This window comes from Dioscorea cayenensis, chromosome 15, assembly GCF_009730915.1.
Source record: "Dioscorea cayenensis subsp. rotundata cultivar TDr96_F1 chromosome 15, TDr96_F1_v2_PseudoChromosome.rev07_lg8_w22 25.fasta, whole genome shotgun sequence".
Taxonomy (NCBI): Eukaryota; Viridiplantae; Streptophyta; class Magnoliopsida; order Dioscoreales; family Dioscoreaceae; genus Dioscorea; species Dioscorea cayenensis.
In genome coordinates, this window is record NC_052485.1 from 11,709,678 (window position 1) to 11,731,504 (window position 21,827).

A 21,827-nucleotide genomic window follows, 5' to 3' on the forward strand; every position below is an offset into this window, starting at 1 on the left:
ATGTTTAGATAAGTTTGTTAGTTTGAATCTGTTTAGTTTTTTGGTGGCTAAGTAATTTAGTTTGAATTCAGTTATCAATGTCAATATAAAAGATAGAAAGGTGAGGAGTTTTGGTTGACCGTGTCAAAAATCTTCTCTTCTTCTTTGATTGCTCTTTGTGTTTTTTCTCTGTTTTTTCCTAACATTTGGTATCAGAGCAAGGTTCGGAGTAGACACCAAAGATCATGTCAGGTTTATCATCAAAGAGTGAAACAACTGTCGGTACGACATCATTGAAGGCTCCAACAAGAGACGGGACGGTGACCCTCTAGTATCCGTTGCTCACGAAGAGCAATTACTCGGCGCGGGCACTCAAGATGAAGGTGTACATGCGTGAAACGGAGACGGTTGATGACTTTGCAACAAAGTTGACCACAATAGTCAACAAAATTCGTGCATTGGGCGACAAGGTGGAGGAGGCTTATGTCGTCAAGAAGCTCCTTCGTGCTGTCCCTTCCAAGGTTATTCAGATTGCATCGACAATTGAGCAGTTCGGCAATCTCCTAACGATGACCATGGAGGAGGTCATCGCGTCGCTTAAAGCCCATGAAGAGCGATTGCGGGGTTACGAGGATGAGAAAGAAGAACACATCCTATTGACAAAGGCCGAATGGAAGATAAGAGAAGAAGGTGAAGGTACATCGAACTCGTTGAGAGGACGAGGAGGAAACAACTAGCGTGGTCATGGGCGTGGACGCGGACGCAGTGATGATGGAAGTGAAAATGAAGGCACTCATCAAGAGCAGAAGTTTGACAAGACCAAGGTGAAATGCTATAATTGTCATTATTTCGGTCATTATGCCTATGAGTGCAGATCCAAGAAGAAGAATGAGGAAGCCTATCTTGTGGAGAAACAAGATGATAATGATGATGAGCCGACGCTACTCATGACAACCCATCTTGTGGAGAAACAAGATGATAATGATGATGAGCCGGCGCTACTCATGACAGAAGTATGTGAGCGCTTGCAAGACATGAAGCATGCGGCAGAGGAGATCATATTGCATGAGGTGAACATCAAGCCTAGTGTTAGAACTAAGAAAATAGTGTATGGGAACAACTTGTGGTATCTTGACACGGGTGCGAGTAACCACATGACCGGGAGCCGAAGCCAGTTCTCAGAGTTGGACGAGACAATAGTTGGGAGAGTCAAGTTCGGTGATGATTCCGTCGTAAACATCCAAGGAAAAGGCACTGTAATGTTTCAGTGTCAAAATGGTGAGCATCGTCTTCTCACAGATGTTTACTTCATACCTAGTTTGTGCAGCAATATTGTGAGTCTGGGCCAACTTGATGAGCATGGATTCGAGTCGGTGATAAAAGGAGGATACTTGTGTGTCTATGATAAAGGTGGAAGGCTATTTGCAAGGGTGAAGAGATCAAAGAATAGATTATACATGCTCAGTGTTAAGGCAATACATCCTGTGTGTTTGCTTGGAGAACATGGAGATGTGGCATGGCTATGGTATGCTTGGTATTATCATTTGAATTTTCGAGCATTGATCATCTTGAAGAAGAATCTAGTACATGAAGAAAGGAATAAGCACATCGACATTAAATATCATTTCATTTGTGATTGTGTTCAAAAGGATGACATCGAAGTTGAGTACGACAAAACGAAGGAGCAGCTTGAAGACGTCCTAACAAAGCCTTTCATCAAGTTGCGAGATAAGATAGTCTGAAGGACATGAGGAAGACATAACAAGATTAAGGGGGTGAATGTTAGAGTTAATCTTTTTATTGCATTTAGGACCCTATGTTATTTATATATTACGTTTAGGCATTGTTGCATTTATGCATTTAAGTTTGCAGTTATGACCCTCCTTGTTTTATAAATTGCATTTGTATTTAAAATTATGTTAGGATTATGTTTAGATAAGTTTGTTAGTTTGAATATGTTTAGTTTCTTGGCGGGTAAGTAATTTAGTTTGAATTCAGTTATCAATATCAATATAAAAGATGGAAAGGTGAGGAGTTTTGGTTGACGGTGTCAAAAATATTCTCTTCTTCTTTGATTGCTCTTTGTGTTTTTTCTCTGTTTTTTCATAACATTTGGTACCAGAGCAAGGTTCGGAGTAGACACCAAAGATCATGTCAAGTTCATCATCAAAGAGTGAAACAAGCATCGGTACGACATCATTGAAGGTTCCAACAAGAGACAGGACGGTGACCCTCTAGTATCTGTTGCTCACGAAGAGCAATTACTCGGCGTGGGCACTCAAGATGAAGGTGGACATGCGTGCGCAAGGTGTGTGGGATGCTATTGAGCCTATTGATCCGAAGGAAGAGATAGAGACACGGAAGGATCAGATGGCCCTTGCTGTCATCTATCAGGGTATTAGCGAGGAGACGCTCCTTGTATTGGCTGAGAAGGAGACGGCCAAGGAGGCATGGGAGATGTCGAAGACAATGCACATGGGCACCGAGCGCGTCAAGGAGGCAAAGATCCAAACTCTGAGAAGTGAGTTTGAAGGTCTACGCATGCGTGAAGCGGAGACGGTTGATGACTTTGCAACAAAGTTGACCACAATAGTCAACAAAATTCGTGCATTGGGCGACAAGGTGGAGGAGGCTTATGTCGTCAAGAAGCTCCTTCATGCTGTCCCTTCCAAGGTTATTCAGATTGCATCGACAATTGAGCAGTTCGGCAATCTCCTAACGATGACCGTGGAGGAGGTCATCGCGTCGCTTAAAGCCCATGAAGAGCGATTGCGGGGTTACGAGGATGAGAAAGAAGAACACATCCTATTGACAAAGGCCGAATGGAAGATAAGAGAAGAAGGTGAAGGTACATAGAACTCGTTGAGAGGACGAGGAGGAAACAACTAGCGTGGTCGTGGGCGTGGACGCGGACGCAGTGATGATAGAAGTGGAAATGAAGGCACTCATCAAGAGAAGAAGTTTGACAAGACCAAGTTGAAATGCTATAATTGTCATTATTTCGGTCATTATACCTATGAGTGCAGATCCAAGAAGAAGAATGAGGAAGCCTATCTTGTGGAGAAACAAGATGATAATGATGATGAGCCGACGCTACTCATGACAACCCATCTTGTGGAGAAACAAGATGATAATGATTATGAGCCGGCGCTACTCATGACAGAAGTATGTGAGCGCTTGCAAGACATGAAGAATGCGGCAGAGGAGATCATGTTGCATGAGGTGAACATCAAGCCTAGTGTTAGAACTAAGGAAATAGTGTATGGGAACAACTTGTGGTATCTTGACACGGGTGCAAGTAACCACATGACCGGGAGCCGAAGCCAATTCTCAGAGTTGGACGAGACAATAGTTGGGAGAGTCAAGTTCGGTGATGATTCCGTCGTAAACATCCAAGGAAAAGGCACTGTAATGTTTCAGTGTCAAAATGGTGAGCATCGTCTTCTCACAGATGTTTACTTCATACCTAGTTTGTGCAGCAATATTGTGAGTCTGGGCCAACTTGATGAGCATGGATTCGAGTCGGTGATAAAAGGAGGATACTTGTGTGTCTATGATAAAGGTGGAAGGCTATTTGCAAGGGTGAAGAGATCAAAGAATAGATTATACATGCTCAGTGTTAAGGCAATACATCCTGTGTGTTTGCTTGGAGAACATGGAGATGTGGCATGGTTATGGTATGCTTGGTATTATCATTTGAATTTTCGAGCATTGATCATCTTGAAGAAGAATCTAGTACATGAAGAAAGGAATAAGCACATCGACATTAAATATCATTTCATTTGTGATTGTGTTCAAAAGGATGACATCGAAGTTGAGTACGACAAAACGAAGGAGCAGCTTGAAGACGTCCTGACAAAGCCTTTCATCATGTTGCGAGATAAGATAGTCTGAAGGACATGAGGAAGACATAACAAGATTAAGGGGGTGAATGTTAGAGTTAATCTTTTTATTGCATTTAGGACCCTATGTTATTTATATATTACGTTTAGGCATTGTTGCATTTATGCATTTAAGTTTGCAGTTATGACCCTCCTTGTTTTATAAATTGCATTTGTATTTAAAATTATGTTAGGATTATGTTTAGATAATTTTGTTAGTTTGAATATGTTTAGTTTCTTGGCGGGTAAGTAATTTAGTTTGAATTCAGTTATCAATATCAATATAAAAGATGGAAAGGTGAGGAGTTTTGGTTGACGGTGTCAAAAATATTCTCTTCTTCTTTGATTGCTCTTTGTGTTTTTTCTCTGTTTTTTCCTAACAACTACTAAATACTATTTCTTAACTTGTCATTATTTTTGTAAATTATGTCTAATTCTCATACACACAGGTGCTTAGAAAACCTCAATATTATCATAATCAATAAGCTTTTGTTGTTTTCTTTGAAACATATAAAAATTCAGGCAGAGTTTCATATTGTAAACAAATTTAAAAAAAAAAAAAAAACAACAATAATATAATAAATGATGGCTTTGGATCAGAGAGTTGTGTTTATTTAAGTGTGGACCTGTTTATCTAATCACAAATTGCTAAAATGATAACACATGCTTATTCTCATCACTCTTGAAGTAGTAAAATGAGAAAAGAAAAATAACATCAAGATGTAATTATCCTGGATTGAATGAGCATTACAGTTCAAGAATCCTTGCATTTACGTTATTTTTAACTTTTTCTTTAAAAGTTTGAACTTATTTTTGAAGTAATTATCATTGAACTTGAATAATTTTACTGAACAATCTGAATTTGAATTCAATATGAAGTGCTACTTCCAACCAGTTTCATTCAATCAAACATTCTTTGTTAAAATTCGAGTAGTTCACAGTTACATCTTGTTTGTCACACTGACAATAGATTTAAAAAAAAAATTCAAAAGACCAAAAAACAAATTTTTCAGAAAAGAAAGATTTTTGTTGTTATATAGATTAATTTCTAAATATCCAAAATAATAGATTTTTGTAAATATTTAAAAAACAAATGCTATTTTTTAAGATTAAAGGTATTAATTTGTTTAAAATTGTTTTTTCTTAAAGACAAACCAAGACTGAAAGGGGAGAGAAAATATTTATAATGGAAGTTACCATGAATGGTGGGTGAGTGGTGCAATGGTGAATCTCCCATGCCACAACAATATATAGTACTGTGCAAACACAATGTGGAGGTACTGTAGAAGTATTGTATCAGTACTATTCACCCACTGTTCACAGGGTTCCCTATGAGAGAAGCCGTATTCTCCATTCTCTTGAGTTGCAAGGCAAGGGGATTTACCATTACGGGGTTGTGGTCATTGATATATTATCTTAGGCTCATGTGGCAGGTCCTAATTGCCTCGCGTGTTAGCCCGCCTTACATGGTAAATTTCTAGGGGTCGTTAAGCCACCGTAACAGGTGCACCACTGTACCTACTTGTCTCTTTGGCACTTTTTTGTGTAGCGGCACTCGTCGTTTTTATCAAAAAGTAATAATAATAATAATAATAATAATAATAATAATATTATTATTATTATTAATATTAATATTAATATTAATATTTTTTTAAAAAATAATTATCAAATATACTTATTTAAATGATCGGTCCACCGCATAAGTCTTGCATGTTTGGTGGGAGCATGTGAGTAAGACACTAACAAACCATTTTATAGGTAAACTTTTAGACTAATTTTTATTATTCCTTTTAGTTTTTTAAATTCTTATTTTGTCCAAATGTTTTTGCCTTCAAATGTCCTTGGGATTCAATATTTTTTTTTTTTAATGATTTCTCATAATATTATCAAACAAATTTGTAATTTATTTTTTATGAGGGCTTTTGGAAGAAATAATTGCATTCTAATTTAATTTTTATAAACAGGTTGGTGGTAGTCATAAAATGAAATCATACAATGCACGAACATACAATCAGGGTGAGTCCTATACCTTCCTGTTGTTTGAATAGACAAGACCATGAAGCATGTAATTAGAGTATATATATATATATATATATATATATCAAGCTTGTCAGACCCGGCCAAGCCCAGGGGTCAAGGGTCGATGGGTTCGACCGGGTCGAACCGGGGTTGAACCGGGGTCAATAATAAAATATTTAAAAATATATTATAATAATTAATAATTAAAAAATAATCAAAATATAATATTAAAAACCATAATTATAATATAAAAAAAATATAAAACTACTTATATTTGATATCCAAATTCATTTTATACTCATAACAAGCACACATCAACCTAACAAAATATGAAAATAATCAAAATTACACACTCAAAGCAACCATCATCAAAATATAAGTATATAACAAGCACACATTAACCTAACAAAAAAAATAAAAAATACATACTCATAGCAACTATCATCAAAATATAACATGCACACATCAACCTAACAAAAAAATAAAAAATACACACTCATAGCAACCATCATCAAAATATAACATGCACACATCAACCTAACAAAATAATGAAAAATACATACTCAAAACAAGCATCATAAAAAATAACAATTACATGATTTAAAGTTTAATTTCACACAAAAACAAACACATACCAATCAAAATTCAAAGACAACAAAAAAGTCACAAATACATAATCCAAAGATAACAACAATTACCAAAGTATTCAAATACAACTAACAACAAAAAGACATAAAGTTTAATTCCACACTCAAAAGTCAAAACAAACACATACCAAGTATAACAAAATAGTCACAAATACATAATCAAAAGATTTACCCAAGTATTCAAATAGACAAACACAACTAACATGAGTTAGGTCCATGAACTTGGATCAAAACTCAAATTAATATCATCATTTCCATCAAATCTTTGATCAAAGCTTGCATGGCCACCAACATCACCACCAACATCACCACCAACATCACCAAAATCTTGCAAATTTACTTCTTCTTGGATATCCATGTCATCTAATAAACAAAATAAAAGCCATTTATTAAAAAGCTTGTTATCAACTATACATTTAATATTAAAACTTTTGTATTTTGTTAACCTTGACCATGACGATCATCAAATATAGGAATAGCATCATCTCCATAAACATTATCATCCATGATTTCTTCATAATCAAGTTCGGGAGGACATTCATCTTCCGCTACCCAAAAATCCGTCTTATCGATACAATCATAATCAACCGGATCATAGCTCCTTTTCTTGTGTTGATGTCTATGTATATTTTAAAATATAAGAAATAAATTTATCTAACTAAAAAAATAACAAAAATTATAAATGAGAACATGTAATGTTAATACCTTTTGTCGTAAACGTAAGTTATAAGTCACATACACAAGATCATTTAACCTTTGATGCTCCAATTTGTTCCTTCATTTAGTGTGAATGCGCTCAAAGAGACTCCAATTACGTTCACATCCTAATGAAGAAGCAGTTTGACTAAGGAGTCGAATAGCCACTTTTTGCAAGTGAGGCGCACTATGTCCAAATAATTTTCACCATTCATCTACAAAATGTATGAAAGTTTAAAATATATTAGTAAATAACAAGATATAATTTAAATTGACATTTAACATCAAATACAATTTGGAATGTGGAACTAACCTGGTTGCATATTTTTAGATGCCGGCAAAGCGGATTCACGACTAAAACTCCCTAATCGATCTCGATATATTTTGATCTCCTTCATCGCCTTCTCACTATTGCTACATATGCTTCTTTGCTCTAACAAATCAAGTAGGCCTTGCATTACTTCTGGAGTTTCTACAAATGTGCTTTCATCATATAAAAAAGCGGGGTTGAGAAAATAGGCAGCTGCATGAATGTTGCGCCGAAAATGCTTATCCCATCTTTCATCAACAATTTTGATGTAAGGATTATACAACCTTTGCTTGTCTCTAAAGATAGACATGATTCCTTTACGAATTCTAAACATTCCCTCATAAACATAACCAAGAGAAGGCTTCTCATCGGCATCCACAACACGAAGTAGCTTAATTATTGGAGCCGCTATTTTCACCATCAACAAGCAATCATCCCAAAATTTGTTGTCCAAAATAATAGAACAAACCAATTTACCAATGGCGGATTTGGACAATCTATGACAAGTATAGTATTTGTCGGTTACCAAAGCTTGCAAATCATGTTTGTGATCATAAATGCTTTTTAGAGTGATAAAAACGGTAGCAAAACGAGTTGCTCCCGGGCGCACAATTTCTTTCCAACCCAACCTTTTTCTTAACCAACTCAACAAATAAATATGGTTGTACATAAAAATGGTTACCTTAGAAGCCCGTGAGGCAAGGGCAACCATATGATCCATCTTCCCAATATCTCTCAAAATCAAATTTAGGCAATGTGCGGCACAAGGAGACCAATAAATGTGATTATATTTTTCATGCAATAGTCTTCCTGCAATGATGACAAAATATATCAAACTAGTTTAGAAAGAAGCATGGTTAAGTAAATAATATAAAAATCTATAACTAATAAAATAGCAAGCAAGCTAAATATTTTAAATCACATACCTGCGGCAACATAATTACTAGCATTATCTGTCACCAAATGTACAACATTTGAAGGCCCAACCCATTCCACAATCTCTGAAAACAAATTCATCAAATTTGTGGCATCCTTAACCATATCTGATGCATCAACAGATTTTATGAAAGATATGCCATTAGGACAATACACCAAAAAATTGATCAAAGTTCTTTGTCTTTGATCACTCCAACCATCGCCCATAATCGTACATCCAGAACTAGCCCAATTGCTTCTAAAGTTATCAACAAGCAACTGGCATTCCTTTTTACAATTCTTTTGTAAATGAATCCTCATATCATTATAAGATGGGCCTTTATATCCACATCCAATCCCAGCAATGGCATCCAACGCTACCTGAAAATAAGGTGACTTCAATGCATTAAATGGAATGCATGAATCATAAAACCACCGTGCAAAAGCCATATGCGCCTTCTGAATTGCTTGTTTGTTCGCAAATGCACTCTTGATTCCTGGTTGAGACTCCGGGGTTGTCCTTGGAACCATAAATTTTTCAATGGAATCCTTGGCCTTCCGCTTTCCCAAAGATTTTTCTATTGTTGTTGTCTTTTGTTGTGACTTCATTAGAGAACTAAATTCTTGAACATCATCTTCTTCAACTTCTTCATATGCATCATCAAATGAATCTTTCTCATTTTGTTTTGATGAAGTAAGAAACCCCGCCATTTGCTTGCGAACATCATCCGGAACTTTTTTACAAGCCGCAATATTTCCCCGAATGCAAGCTAGGTGATACTTCATTCTATTAATTCCACCACCTTGATATTTTGAGCCACAATAAAGGCATGAGAAAATCTTTTTTCCTTGTGCATTATTAGACACATTGAAATGGTCCCAAAGCGAGGATCAGTCTTCAAGCGAACATTGCCACTTGAACAACTAGAAGATTGCATATTGCCGGCCTCTGGATCCTACACATAACAATTTCAAGCAATATATGTTGTCAATTTATAGTGTGATCTCTATTGTGATGAAATATGTAATCTCAAATATTTTTTTTAGGCACATGATGTACTCATAAATTTTTAAAACAAAAATGAACAATGAAAAATAAAAATATTACCAACTTACCATATGTCGTGAGCAAAATTAGAGTAACAAAAACCTCTTTTTAGATGTTCACTCCTTTCTAGAACCTACAAAGATAATATCTTATAAATGTGAGGTGAAGCCAAATTATAGAAAAATAATCAATATACAAAAAGACATTTCCCACTTTATAATCTCTATGCAATCACATAAGAAAGATTAATTTTTTCTGTAAAATAGATAGGATGAATGTATCATACGACCTTTCTAATAAGTAATTCCCATGCCATACATATAGATAATCCTCACCATGTATCGTGCATCTATTCACAAGATTACAAATCATTCAAAAAAATCTCTCTCAAAACTGTCAACATAATCTGTATGAATCTCTCAAAGCATGGTACAAGATTATAAATCTCTTACCAGGAGCAAGCACAAGGTTGGTGGAGTCACCGGAGCATCATCGGAGTTTGATTGAGTTGGCTGAAGAGAGGGCTGCTAGATGGAGCGATGGAGGAGGACTGGAGTTGAAACTTGAAATTTCACAAAGAAACCAAGGCCAGGGGAAGCTTGAGTTGAAAGCCTCAAAGCCCTAAATTTCATTAACTTTATGACCCGGTTGACCCGGCCGAGTCAACCGGTTCAAGGTTGAACCGGCCGGGTCACCGGGTTGATACCGAGTCTCCATACATCCGGTTCAATGGGTCATGCCCGGACCGGCCACATGGCCGGTTCCCGGTTTTTCCGGTTGAACCGGCCGGGCCGGTCCGGGTCTGACAACCTTGATATATATATATATATATATATATATATATATATGAGGGCTTAATTTATGTTATTTTTTTTAATAAAAATGGATAAATCATAAATTTATTAAAAAGAAGGAATAAGTACATTAAAAAAACCAACAACAGAAGCCAATGATAAAAGATAAGCCAAAGCGAACCGAGTTAGAAAGGCATCACCAGGAGTGATGCACTGCCAAAAACTATCTAGCTGGAAACAAAACTAAAGAAGAAGGACCACAGTTGAGAAGACGAAGACCGCCAGAAGATGACAAAGGTCTTCTCCTATTATCAGAGGGAGAAAGCGGGGAGAGGGATGAATTACTCCCGAATCAGTGTTTCCATGGTGGTGTTGTTCTCAACCGCCCGTGTGCTCAGGAAGACTAGAGAGTGCTTGAGTTTTTAGACTGAATCCGATGGTATATGTTGATGTTGTGGATCCCTAGCTGTAAAAATCCAGGAAATAGCATATTAATGGTTTTAACAATAATAAAGATTACAGGCTAAATACAGAAATTAAAAATGTGATTGTTTCTCTCAAGTCAAATACTCCAGCAAATTGCTATAGAAAGTAGGTCCCATAGTTGTTGCAACAAGTGTAACATCTTGCAATTGAATAAACCCATTCAAACTTCAATTGCACGGAAGAAGTTTAAATTTTTAAACCAAAAAAAAGCTTAATTGAATTAATTGAAACAATAATGTCAAGACCACAATATTTTTTAAATGCACATACAACACTGTCAATGTAATATAATTAATAATATGAATTGGAAAACATCAGTGATCATATTTTCAACATGTTTACAATCTTGGAAAAAAATCTTCCTCGCCTTGAAAATCAATCTTCCCAATCTGAAATTGGAGATAGAAAAATGTGAAGTAACAAATAATATATATAGTAGTATCAAGTCTTTCAAATAATTCTAACAATGTGAAGGGCATGTTTTGGCAATTAATTTGATTTTTTTTTTTTACACATTCATTCACTATAATTTAATCAAAAAATATGTACATCTTGAAAGACATAAACATATTTGAGAAACATAATGAATTGAAAGCCGATAAAATTATTATAAATCATTTATCCATTGATAATATTATAATCCCAATCAATTTAGCACCATATTCCTTTGTTAGACATTTAATACATTAACGTACACCCACATATATTAGATATCAATTCTAAACTTTATTCACTTGCAGAACACTAATTAACCATGAATGCCTTTATTGGCCAGGGTAAGATATTGATTCAATGCCTTTATTGGCAAGGGTAAGATATTGATTCAATGTTAATTCACATTACATGCCTCTTCATTTAAATTTAAACCATTGAAATTGAATATGATTATTTCTGGTGACTTATTAAAAAAACTGCAACTTTCAATTTTCATTAGCTAATCATGACTAATCATGTACATAATCAAATATGTATTTCTGTTTATAATAATTTCTATTATCCATAATAAGCATCCAGTGCAAAATGTAGAGATTTTATTCAAATAATATTTTAAATCTGAAAAGCTCTATAGCTTACAAAAGCCACATACTTCCATTATTTGCTAAATAATCCTTTAAAAAATGACTTCTCATACTAATCTTCCACTACAACAAAAAACGCAATTTGCGACACATTTTTGCGACACAAAAAATCAAAAATGTGTCGCAGATCACAATTTACAACATAATCTGTAACACAATAAAATGTGTCGCGTTTCAGATGTCGCAAATATTTGTGACACTTTTGAATACTGTGTCGCAAAATTTGCGACACAAAATAAAAACGTTGCAAATTTAATCGCAATTCATGGATCTTTTGAAACAATATTTGCCACTCAATTTGCAACGATATGCGACAATTGATTGCGACACATTTTCTGTGTCGCAATAAATATTGCAACTATTTGAGACTTTTTGCAACATTCTTTGCAACTTATTTTATTGTCGCAAACTTTACGCGTCGCAAATTGTGTTGCAAATATGAAGTCTTTTTGAAACAAATTTTGCGACCCATTTTGTTTGTCACAAAACTTTGTGTCGCAAATTGTGTTGCAAATATGTGCGATGTTTTGCAACAAAATTTGAAACACATTTCAATTGTTGCAAATTGTGTCGCAAATTGTGTTGCATCTTGGGGAGATATTCTGCGACACAATTTTATTGTCCCAAATTATATCGCAAAGTAATTATTTATAACCATGATTATTTATAATAACTTTTTAACTATTTTCACAAGTCAGTTTTAAAGCGTAATTTGCAATCCTGAATAATTACTTTTATAATATTTTTCAAAATAAACATTCCGATCGATAAATATCTAGAATAACAATGCAATACAAAATATAATAGTTCAAACATCTAATACAACAAACAAATAGAAAATGTAATAGTCCAAAATGTAATAGTCCAAGTATCTAATGTAATAATCCAAAACACCACATTCATTTTGTTGCAATATCATCGACAGGCTGAGGTTGTTCAATATCCTCTGAAGTGAGAGGGGCATGGGAAGCAGACTCTCCAGTCCTGTTAGGAGCATGAAAAGTACGAGGAGTTGTCACAAAGTTTACATGAATACCTCAAGATTCTAATAGAGAAAGGATGTACTAGTTCTGTTACTTCTGCTCCTCATATGCTTTCTCTAAAAATTCCAACTTACTCATAACCTCTGGAGGCATAAAAGGAATAGATTGTTGAGTTCTCAAAGTGGACCGCTGCGATTGCGAATGAAAATAATCAGAAGCTATCTCCTCAACAAGGTTTTCATACTATAACATCGATTTTTTGCAACCCCGAATATGTCCCACCATAGTGAATATAAAAACAAACTCAAGAAATTTTCTGAATAATTAACAACATACTCAAGCTTATATTAAAAGTTGTAAGTTGAGTTTTTTTATAAATGAATAAATAAACATTTGCTGTAAACTTTATTAGGCTTAATTAAGGCTCTTTCAAATCCACATTCACTTCATTATCTGTTGCAATTGAATAAAACAAAATAATTTGTGCATATTGTTGATGATGAAAGATAGAATCCACAGAAAGTCATAACGTTCAATTAATACAAAGGTTTGACTGATTACTAAACTGTTTTACTGAAGCAAATGATAAATCAGTTTATTTATTCATATGCTTCTATGGAAATTAAACTTCAAGTTGCACTGGGGTACATACAAATGCCATAACAAGTGGAAAATAGGAGTGTCCCATAGGTATTTGACCAAATAAGACGATCAAATTACTATAGACAGAGCTTATGATTAACACAATTACATAAATGCATACATATGCAGGTGCATTTGCAGTTTCAATTCAAACAACCTGGACTACAAATATAGGGATTGCTAGGACATGTTCATAAATACCCTAATGAAAAAAATTAAAATAAAAGTATGTCACTGGGTAGGTCAAATAAACTGTCCAGTTCCTATATAGAACCTATCCCTAAAATAATAAGCATGTATGTGTGGGTGCATGGGTGTGCAGATGCATATATAAATCCTAAAATTTCCACCATTGCTTCTAACATCACCATTATTAAACGGTCACTGATAGAAGCCTAGCATGAAGGGTTTCGGTGTAACCATATATATCCATAATAGTATAGATGCAACTTCATGGGGCGAGCCACAATTGGGTTGTAGACAGGTCATTCTTTTCAATTATTATCAGTTGATGGTAGAGGCACAGCTAATATTCACAATGGCATCTACATGATTACAAACTTTTAAGAGACATGGGAAATTCCATGGGTTTAGAGTACAACCAAACAAAAACCTACATATTGAACTATATAAATTTTTATATTACAATGGCTCCGAAAACACAATATATTAGAGAAGAATTTCAGTTTGCAGGGAATGCCTATTTTCAAACTAAAACAATGGACGCTGACTCTAGTTTCATTCTTGCTTTTAAAACTTTTAAAAATACATCTACATACTTTGTTTTCATCAAGAACCATAAAGCATAACGAAGGACAAGCAAGAAATTCAAAGAGATTATTCACATGAAGCAATAAAATTAATCAACCACATGTTTTGTTCCCAAAATCACAACCCTTATCAATGAAATGTTTGGAAAGCAAGGAGCCACGTGTACATAAAATACAAATAATTTTTTTTTAAAAAAAAAAAGTCATCAAATAAATAACCAATGAATAGAAACAAGGAAACAAGAAAACAAGAAGGACATGGAATCCTAATTATCTTTTATGCATGATGCCCTTCAATGTCTGCTAGGATTCATAACTACTTAGTCAGACTAGTGAAAAAGACAACAAATGGAGAGGAATGACATCATCATAAATAAGTTCTCAAGGATAAGCATATAAATTATATATATATATATATATTCAAGATCAAATGCAAAGGTGATAAATAAAAATTATTGCAGAGTAGCACAAGCATATGAATAAAAATTATTGGCTGATCTGCAGTAATATAACCTTGCAGAAATATGAGAACTTAACAGTAAACCCAACATAAATTTTAATTAAGTGATTGAGCAAAATATCTCAAATAAAATGATGTCCACAAACATTAGAAAGAGCTGACGTCATTTAGTGCTACAACCACAATCCATCAATAGACAACACTAGGGCCTCCACAATATTATTCTTACATGAGTTATCTGGTGGCATCAACAACATACAATGAATTTACCTTTTCAAAACTATGAAGTTCTTTCCTAACATAATAAGTGGTTGCAAAATTCAATTCTAAGAAAATAAAGAAAAGCTCATGAACAATTGTCATAGAGGCTATGGTGCACATGAAAGAATGGCAATTCTCAAAATGAATAATGATTCAGAAACAACAAGAAATAACCGTGCCCATCATGATTCATATTATTATTCACATCATATTCTACTAAACTTCTCAGTTCTCAATATTAGTATGGACGCAAGTAACACCATCCATCAAGCAATTGTGAGAACTAAGGCATAACAACAATACACAAACCTCTCCAAGTATACAAGCAATGCGCAATCATTCAGTGACGGTACCATTAGCGATGACGAACTCGGTAAACATCCGGCCTTTCTCCCACAACCCTTCAATGATCTCTGGTGCCTCCTCGTTGATCGCCTGTGGTAAATAGTTCTCCATCTGATCAAACCACTCCTCACTGTGCTGAAACATTTTAAAAACAAGCAGTGGGCATCTTAAAAATAGATGTTCAAGAGAAGAAACCAACTAATGGTGTAATCATACTCCATGGGATAGGAAGCATATAATAGTTTTCAGGAATATTGTGTAGCATCCAAAGAACATGCCAGTATTCAAACTATGCTTCTCTGAAAACACATTAGTAAAACACCGAGAAGAAAGCATGAGATAAAGTGACCCGAAATATATCTTCATGTATTCTGCATTCAAGAAACACTTGAAAATTGACTGTCTATAGTCAGTTAGATACGGTGTCAAATGAAAAAAGGAAGAGAAACAAGCATTGAAACTTGATGCAACCAAAATAATGGCAAGATTAGTTTGCACTGAAACCGTGAAATGAAATCATGAATGCTCCTAACAACAAAAAAAAAAATTCAATAACAAAGTAAAGGATTCATTCCCTTCAATGGTTATACATGTCTATCATACTCTAAATCAATAATTAGCTAATGGTTCCTAATCAGTTTACAAGGAAAAAAAAAAATTTAAGGCCCTTGCTTGAAAAAAAATAGAAATTTTTAGAAACCTTCATCCAGGTATAGTTTGCAATGGGCAAAACTTTTCATTATTATTGTTGAGAGTATCTAGTAGATAATTAGTTACAATCTAAGTGAATAAAAAAGGCCCACAATAACATAATGAAACTTTAGCATAAAAAACCAACAAGTAATTCTTTCAACTTCGGTATTGACAAGAAGAATGATAATCTCAACTTTTCTCATGCCATGCTTTAGATTTTGTCAAAAAGGTGATGGAGATGTTTTGCTTTATCATCTAAAATATCAAAGAACATAGAAAATGAGTTGAATGAGGTCATTCTAATCATAACTTTCCTGATTATCACAAATGTTTTCAATATCTAGCTACTCCCAACTATTTGTTAAAAATTTGGCAATTTAAACTGTTGAGGCCATAGATTTATTTTCTTTATTTATTTATCAATAAAAAAGGCCAGCTGACTTTTAGTTAAAATTTCAATTTAATCACGAAGCCCTAATAGTAATTAAGTTACCTGAAGCGACTAAGCTGATCTTGACCTAGATGATGACCTACATCCGCAATGAAAACAATAAGAAAGAGAAACATGTAAGGATGTTCACTATAAAGCATTTGGTAGAAATGCACAAGACAATAACATACTGAACAAATTATTCAATTGAAGGTTGAAAAACACAACAATATAATGAAATGTTACCAATAACTACAGCAGAAAAACTTTTCTGAACAAGAACTACAGCAGAAAAACACTATCATGGTTTAAAAAATGAGTGTGTTAGTTGTATGATTCCCACTATTTTCATACAGACTCATTTATGCAGTGTAATCTTTTGTTGGCTAACAAAATCGCCTTTGTAACTCGCTACCTACATAGTGTGTGCTATTTCAAATATAAAAAAAAAGATATTGATGTAAACTCATTGTTGTATAATCCAAAATGAGAAGATTTCATACACGGCAGGGATTGTATCATAATGCAGAGAAGAATCACAAATCCAGGAAACCAATACAAAATACTCATGATCAAATAAGTGCAAACAAACTAAGATGCACATAATGCTAGGAAACTCTACAGAGTTCATAATGATCTTTCAATGAGAATGAGAATAAAAGTGATCAAATTAATCCCATCAACCTAGAGACTAAGTTTATTTGGACAAACACAGATGATCAAAAATCAAAGAAAACATGATTTTCAAAGTTGTATGAACAAACCAAGACGCAGATAAAAGTAACAAAACCTACACACTTCATAATGACACATAGATAGCGCCGCTATACAAGTGATTGAATTAATGTCATATAGCTTGTAATTGACTTCAGATGGGAAGCATGATCCCAATTGAGATTATAACTTTTAAATTACTGAATACAGAGAATAACAACAATCAAAGATAAAAAATAAACTATGAATGACCACAGCAGTGCAAACAAACCATCAATGATTCTTTGATAGAATTGCATAAAAGTCATCAAATTAAACTCATCAAGATTAATGTCAAGAATAGATGGAGGAAAAAATTAAAATAAAATAAAAAATACAAATTTGTTTAGAGGTAAGACATCAGACATCTAAACATGCAAGATGAATTGATGACAAGGGATACACCTATACTCCTTCTATGTCGATCACATACACAAGAAGAAGCTTCCTTCTTTCCCTGCAATTGGTCCAATAGGCAACAACAATATCCGCCATAGCTAATGCCAGTGAGCTCAGAAACAGAGCTTCAATCAGCCTTATTTGCACTATATTGTTGCAATTTCCACCATCCAATCTACACATAAATTTCCTAAAAAATGACATCTATGAGAAAAAGAAAAAAAACCAAGACTCACCCAATTCTTAGCATCAGCCCAAAAAAAAAACTGAAATTGAAATAAAGAACACTCACAAATCCAATACTCCGCCATCTACGCAACCAACCCCAACCCACTTGCAAGGGTTCTCACCACCGCCTCCATCTCACCCTGACAGCGTACCGTAGATGTCCAAATCCATCCTTTCTCTAAACCTCACTAGCATGATCCCTGCATAGCCAATAATTAGCACCATCAGCGTATCACTAGATCATCGTAAGATCTACAAGCAGCAATGCAAGTGAACATCGTATCACTAGATCATCCAAACATATCATAGTTCGAAGTGCCAATGAACCACACTTTGGATAATCCTAAACACTATAGGAATCTATAATGCAATCAAAACCAACAGATACTTCTGGTCCTCAAACATTATAAATCTCAGCATCATCAAAAATCCATATGAAAATGCGAAACAATAACAACAAGAAAGAACTAGATCTTACCAGAAATTGAGGGCTTTTCTTCATAGAAATTCTTATTAAAGGGTTCATATTCAATGGCACTATGATCCAAAGCCAGGATCGGCTCAATCTTTCGCTTATCAACAACAATTGGGTTGTCATCCAAATCATACTCAACCAAGCCAGCATCCACAGCCTTGGCAGCAGCATAGACCTCCTCATCCGAATTATACCCAGCCTACAAGGCCTCTGAAGCCAAGGCCAAGCCAATGTCCTTCTTAGATCTCGAAAAGCTCTCAACAGTGGTCGTCCCTCGTCCCTCATCCTTAAACCTCTCACCCTTTTCCTTAGGTTGAACAGAGGGGGAGATGGCGGGCGGATCTCCTCGTGGATGCCCTCCATGAAGGCGTCAAGGGGGTCGATCTCTCCATCACCATCTGGGGCAGAATGGGGCTGGCCGGGGTTGTCGTAGGCGATGTCGTCGAGGTCTTGGTCGTTGGAGAGGTCATGGGAGGGCGCGTAAAGGCGCTGAGAGGCCTGGGAGCGCTCGGAGTAGTACATGGATGGGCGGTTGATGCCGAATCCCTCGAAACCGAACTTGCGCTTGGACATGGCGGTAACCTAAATAGGGTTAGGGTTTCTAGTGATGAAGGAGGAGCACTAGAGAGAAGACGACGAGAGGAGGGGGTCATATTTTAGGGGCTTTTGCAGGTGTACCCCTAAAAAATTTGTAAATTACATATTTGCCCCTGAATAAAAGTTAATTGCATACATACCCTTGAATAATATACATAATTACATAGATACCCTTGGGGTTCAAATTAGTTTAAAAACCATCCATTAACAAACAACAAATATATAAAATTACCATTATACCATTGCATATATATACCCTTGAAAAGTTTTTTTTAAGTTGTACAAGGGTTATTTTGGACCTTTTGTATATCTTAATCCAAGTTATAACCATAGTTAATTAAGTTTGATTACCGAAATCTAACAGCAAGGGCATATCCGCAATTCCTATATTTTTCAGGGGTATATATACAATTATGTTTTTTCGGAGGGTAAATATGCAATTATAGAACTTTTGAGGGGTTTATAACTAATTCTCCCTATATTTAAAAACCTTTGGAAATGCATTTTTTCTTTATTTTTTATTTTTACATAAAGAACCTTAACAATCAAGAAAATTACAGAAACAATTTATCTTTACTTGAGGCATCCTCCAGTTTATAGAATTATATGCAGGCTTTTCATGGCATTTTTGCATAGAAATATTTTCTTTTTTTTCATGGTAAACTGGTAGACAGTTAAAAAAAAAAAAAATAGAGGCGTGTACAATACTCCGTGAAATTAGTGGAGGAGAGACCCATGTATATATGGCCACTGAAATCACTCGCACACAATTATTATTTACACTTCCATATATGTACTTTCATCTATGATTCAAATTTGCACTACTTATAAAGAGTTATAATAAAAACTTGATTATTAATAAATCACTTAATCGTTGTGTTTAAGCTGTTGAAGTGCACCATGATTCAATGAAATTACATAAATGTCCAGTAACCAATCAACACTTTCTTTTTTTTTTCTCTTTTTCACTAATCATCATCACATTGGATTTTTTGTTTTAAATGGATATAGGTCGTTGACCTACTTGCAAAGAACACCCAATATGTTTTGTTTCTTTGTAATTATATAGAAGTTCTCTGTGATTTTTTTTAATAACGCCCTTGAACTTATTTGTTGAAAGACATCAGCAAACAGTGGCATTTTTTGCACAAAAACAATGTAGTCTTTTTCACATATACATCCTGTAATTTTCTAAGCCACAGCCACAAATACATCACTGCTTTAGGAAATCCCAAAGATGGTAGAAGCCATTTCCCAACTGGACATAACACGTCAGTGAAGTTTCACGTCATTTTAATTAATCCACTTAGCAATCTCAGTCAGAGCACAGTCAGCATTGTAATATAAATAAAGAGCTAACCATGGGTTGGTTATGTGAACTATGGCGTTGGTCTTTAGTAGTGCACCATGTGTTGTTCTCCAATCGCTTCCATTCAGAAAATGCTGATCAAACTCCCACAGCAGATCCTCAAAACATGTCAACTCCTTGATCCCCTATTAAAAAAAAATGTGCTCTTAAACCACTCCACATCGATTTACGACACAATTTGTGACGATAATTGATCGTTGCAAATAATGTGTCGCAATCTATGTTACAAACCAATTTTATATGGGCCCAAATTTTGCAACACATTTTGCGACACCAAACAATCGTTGCAAATAATGTGTCGCAATCGGTGTCGCAAACCAATTGCATGCTAGGTACCAACGTTTGCGACAAATGTTGCGACACCAATAGATCGTTGCAAATAATGTGTCGCAATCTATGTCGCAAACCATTACATGGTATGTGCAAAAATTTTTGCGACAAAATTTGCAACATTCTTGAATGGTCATTTTTTTGCGACGCAATTTGGTTATATCTGCAACGTTTTTGGTTTTTTGTCACAAATGGTTGCAATTTGCGTCGCAAATCAGCGACACATTTATATGTCGCAAATATATGTGTCGCAAATAGCATTTTTTCCTGTAGTGTTCTCCCTTTCCTGCCATATTCTAACAATCATTATTAGTCTTTGAAGAAGATTTTTATACCTGAAGACGTCTTTTAGTTTTCACCAAATTCCTTTTTTCCTTTTCAAACTTTTAAATTTCCAAATTTTTTTATAAGCATCATATGATTTATGAGATCTTTTTATATTTATATTCAAAAAAGTCTTTTTTTTATACATTTTCAAAAATCATTAGTTTTCAATTCCTTTTCATTGTTTAAGAAAATTTTCTCTTTTGTATATTTTCATAAGATAAAAAAATTTCATATTTTTCATGACATTAAGAATTCAAAATTTTAAAACCTAAGGGGTTTCTTTCTTTCTTTTTTTTTTTTAATTAACGTCTTTGTTTTTTCCAATCTCATCATTTCAAACATGTATATATTCTTAGGAAATTTAGATTCCCGAATTTCCACAATATTTTTAAAAAAAATTTCAAATATTCATTATTTTTCATTAAACTTTTGCTCTCATTGTCCTTCCCTTAGATATTTAATCTAATTTAAATATAGATTTTCTTTCGAGAAATGTAAATAAATACATGACTTCTACTATAAACCACAGCTTATGGGATGAACAAATCGATTGTGATTACTGTTGTTATAAATTAAGTTAGAATACAAAATTTTCATAAAATTTTATAAAAAAATACATGACAAATAACAGCATAAATTTGGTAATACTAAGAGGAATCACAGAAAAATGAGTTCTGTGGATGTTTGAAAACCAAATTAAAAAAAGGAGCTATTTAATTAGTTTAAATAATTACATATGGGAGGTTATGTTAGTGAATTACTCGCATTCTCCCACCAACTATCCCAAACTAATCCTTAATAGATCTTTATTAATTATTTTTAAAAATATTAATATTAATAAAATATCTATTTATTAATTATAAAAGATTTTTTTAAAATTTTTAAATATTTACTTTAAATTAATATTAATT

At 34.3% G+C, this 21,827-nt stretch overlaps 1 protein-coding gene and 1 long non-coding RNA gene across 2 annotated transcripts; both read right to left on the reverse strand.

The window, feature by feature from the left end:
* Positions 1–6,734: 6,734 nt before the first annotated feature.
* Positions 6,735–9,158, reverse strand: LOC120277693. The gene is made up of 4 exons (XM_039284546.1): positions 8,459–9,158; positions 7,536–8,342; positions 6,973–7,074; positions 6,735–6,889 (listed from the first exon to the last, which is right to left on the reverse strand). The coding sequence occupies exons 1-4, from the start codon at positions 9,156–9,158 to the stop codon at positions 6,735–6,737; spliced, it is 1,764 nt and encodes a 587-aa protein (XP_039140480.1).
* Positions 9,159–14,902: 5,744 nt separating this feature from the next.
* Positions 14,903–17,969, reverse strand: LOC120278019. Its single transcript, XR_005541541.1, has 3 exons — positions 17,597–17,969; positions 16,502–16,538; positions 14,903–15,450 (listed from the first exon to the last, which is right to left on the reverse strand). It is a non-coding gene; the product is annotated as an uncharacterized LOC120278019 (long non-coding RNA).
* Between the last annotated feature and the right edge of the window lie 3,858 nt (positions 17,970–21,827).

Bases quoted from the DNA above. Each gene is read 5' to 3' on its own strand.
- LOC120277693 (XM_039284546.1), bottom strand. From the start codon at position 9,158: ATGGCGGGGTTTCTTACTTCATCAAAACAAAATGAGAAAGATTCATTT. The intron at 8,343-8,458 runs GTATGTGATTTA...TCATCATTGCAG, and splicing joins TAGTAATTATGTTGCCGCAG to GAAGACTATTGCATGAAAAA. The intron at 6,890-6,972 runs GTTAACAAAATA...TTTGTTTATTAG, and splicing joins TGATGATCGTCATGGTCAAG to ATGACATGGATATCCAAGAA.